We start from the raw sequence: 2751 nt of genomic DNA on the forward strand, positions 1-2751 counted from the left end.
AACAAGAAGACCAGTACTTCGGCTCTTGTCAGGAGGCTCTTGCCAGAGTCCATCAGTGCAAGTCTCTACCTGTGCCTGAACGTACAACGTTTAGGGTGTGATCCACTGAGTCTCAAGTGACTGGAAGGTCTCCTTTCTTACACTTCGTTGACAGGAAACATCCAGCTGAAGAAAAGTATATATATCTAGAGAAGTATGTGGGTGGAACGACCGCCAGAAGCCATAGAGAGCTATTCTCTCGCAGGACAGGCATGAGTCAGCGCCTATCATGCCGCGTGGACCAATCCTAAGAAGCAGAGGTACGCTAATCTTTCCTCACTGCTAAGGCTTTCAGAGTTACGGCTTGATGCAGTTGGGCCAAATGAACGTCTCCAAAGCACCAGCGTAGCGAAGCTTCAGAGCTCTCTGATTCCTTCGCAGGCTGTGGGGCTGCATCGTCGGGTGGGGAACAGATCGCCAAGGACCTTGAGGTACTTAACGACTGCAACAGAAACCAAAAGATGGCTTGCTACAACTTCCGACTGGTTGACCCAGTTGGAAACAGAAAGGTCAAGAAATGGAGAAGCAAAATCACGGTTCCCCATCCGATTCCCAATGACCAACACATACGATTGGGCCAACCAATAAGCATCATCTCCATGCTCCTAAAAATCAAGAGAAGCGAACCAAAAAGGCCAAATATTTTTAAGGAACGAACGTCGGCTGTTTGCAAATGTACTGACTTGAAGCAGCCACAAGATGAAAAGCCAACGCCGACAAACTGGTCTTTCTGTGAGAAGGCAGGAACACGATCTGCACCAAATGTACATCATGAACGAACAATCCTGGCGAGGAGGTTGTTCAAGAGAAAGAAGTTGTGCTTTGGGCTTTTAAATCGGCCATCGCTCAAAGGAATCGTAAAACAGAAGATGTGGCAACATCACACAGGAATCAACCTGTCTCCCACGACAATCGCACCAGAGAAGAAAGAATGTCAACAAACCATGATGGTGCAAGAGAAAGCATAATGGAACATCCACAAAGTAAAGCGGCAAGCACACCACGTGAGGCAATATCCAATACAGTCTTCCAGAATGTTAAAGACCCCATATAGCCACAATCGTTCCAGTGTGGGTGTCAGCCACAAGTGAGCCACATAGGGAAATACTTGTGTATGCACTCCTCGATACACAGTGACACAAGCTTTATCTTTGAAGAAACGGCAAAGGCTCTTCGCAAAAAGAACGAAGCAGTGCAGCTAAAGCTCTCCACAATGGCTTCAAGAAGCACAGTCGTGTCATGTAGGAAGCTAACTGGTCTCCAAGTGAGAGGAATCTACTCGGACAGGATAATACCTCTGCCAGTAAACCTACTCAAGACAATTCATCCCTGCAAGCAGAGACCATATTCCCACACCAGAGACTGGCAAGGCCTCATCTTGAACACCTTACAGATGAGATCGCTCCTCAGCAAAGCTGTGAAATTGGCCTGCTTATCGGCTACAACTGTCCTCAAGCCCTCGTCCCAAGAGATGCCTGGTGAAGAAAACCAGCCCTTTGCACAGAGAACAGATTTGGGCTGGAGTGTTGTCGGCTTTGGCAATCCCTGTCTCGACATTGGAGATACATGTATGATTGGAGTAAGTCACCAGGTAACTGTGTAGCAAGTTATACCAAGTCTCCAGTCTTCAAACCTCCCAAGGGAAGTACACTACGTCTGTAGAACACAGATTAAGGAAGTCTCACCTGAAGATCTCATAGAGGTGCTGGAATCTGACTTTGTCAAAAGAGCTTCTGAAGATAACCCTGCAGATCAGGCCTCCAAAGGTCTCACAGCACAGCAACTTCAAGCCTCAAATTGGTTCACAGGCTCATCCCTACTTTGGCAGAAAGAGCTACCAAGTGGTAGTGGTACCAAGTCAAGGTGGGAGAGATCGTGAGTAGTGACCCAGAGCTTAAGAAGGCCCAGGTTCATGATACCCAGGCAAACGAAGTAAAGTCGCTACTAGATCACCTTCACAAATTCTCAGACTGGTCAAGAGTGGTTAAAGCCTTTGCCAGACTCAAGCGCGTTGCAAAGGAAATTAAAGGTCTCAAGCCAAGGTCCTGTGAAGCCACAAGCTTAGAGGAAAGGAGAGAAGCAGAGCTGACCATAATCAGGATGGTTCAAGAAGCAACACACTCTCAAGAGATAAAATGCCTTCAGCATCATAAGGAGATACAAACCAAAGACAAGTTGAACAAGTTGAGTCCATTTCTGGATGACCAAGGTATCCTCCGAGTTGGAGGTCGCTTAACTCATGCCGCTCTACATCCTCATGTGAAGCATCCAGCGATTCTCCCAAAGGACAGTCACTTGTCAACACTACTTGTTAAGCATTATCACGAGAGAGTGCACCATCAAGGAAGAGGAATGACCATGAATGAGCTCCGATCAAATGGCATATGGATTCTAGGATGTAGTAAGGCAGTTTCATCCCATATTTACAAATGCACCAAGTGCAGGAAGTTCAGGAGAGGCACTGAACAACAAAAAATGGCAGACCTCCCTGAAGAGCGAACGGAAGCAACCTCTCCATTCACTTACTGCGGTATGGACTGTTTCGGACCATTCTATGTCAAGGAAGGAAGAAAAGAGCTTAAACGCTATGGGCTCTTATTTACTTGCATGTGCTCCAGAGCAATTCACATCGAAATGCTTGATGACTTCACCACAGATGCTTTCATCAATGCTCTGCGTTCATTCATTGCCATTCGTGGGTCAGTGCGCCAG

General features: G+C 46.9%; 1 protein-coding gene across 1 annotated transcript in view; it reads right to left on the reverse strand.

Moving 5' to 3' along the window:
• Positions 1–1596, reverse strand: part of LOC104965284 (epithelial discoidin domain-containing receptor 1-like) — a 59447-nt gene extending 57851 nt beyond the window's left edge. The window contains exon 1 of the mRNA XM_010794242.1: positions 1396–1596. Coding sequence (XP_010792544.1) covers positions 1396–1596 — 201 coding nt within the window. The remainder of the gene's footprint in view (positions 1–1395) is intronic.
• Between the last annotated feature and the right edge of the window lie 1155 nt (positions 1597–2751).

The sequence above is a fragment of the Notothenia coriiceps genome, unplaced genomic scaffold (genome assembly GCF_000735185.1).
Source record: "Notothenia coriiceps isolate Sejong01 unplaced genomic scaffold, NC01 NC01_scaffold00037244, whole genome shotgun sequence".
NCBI lineage: Eukaryota > Metazoa > Chordata > Actinopteri > Perciformes > Nototheniidae > Notothenia > Notothenia coriiceps.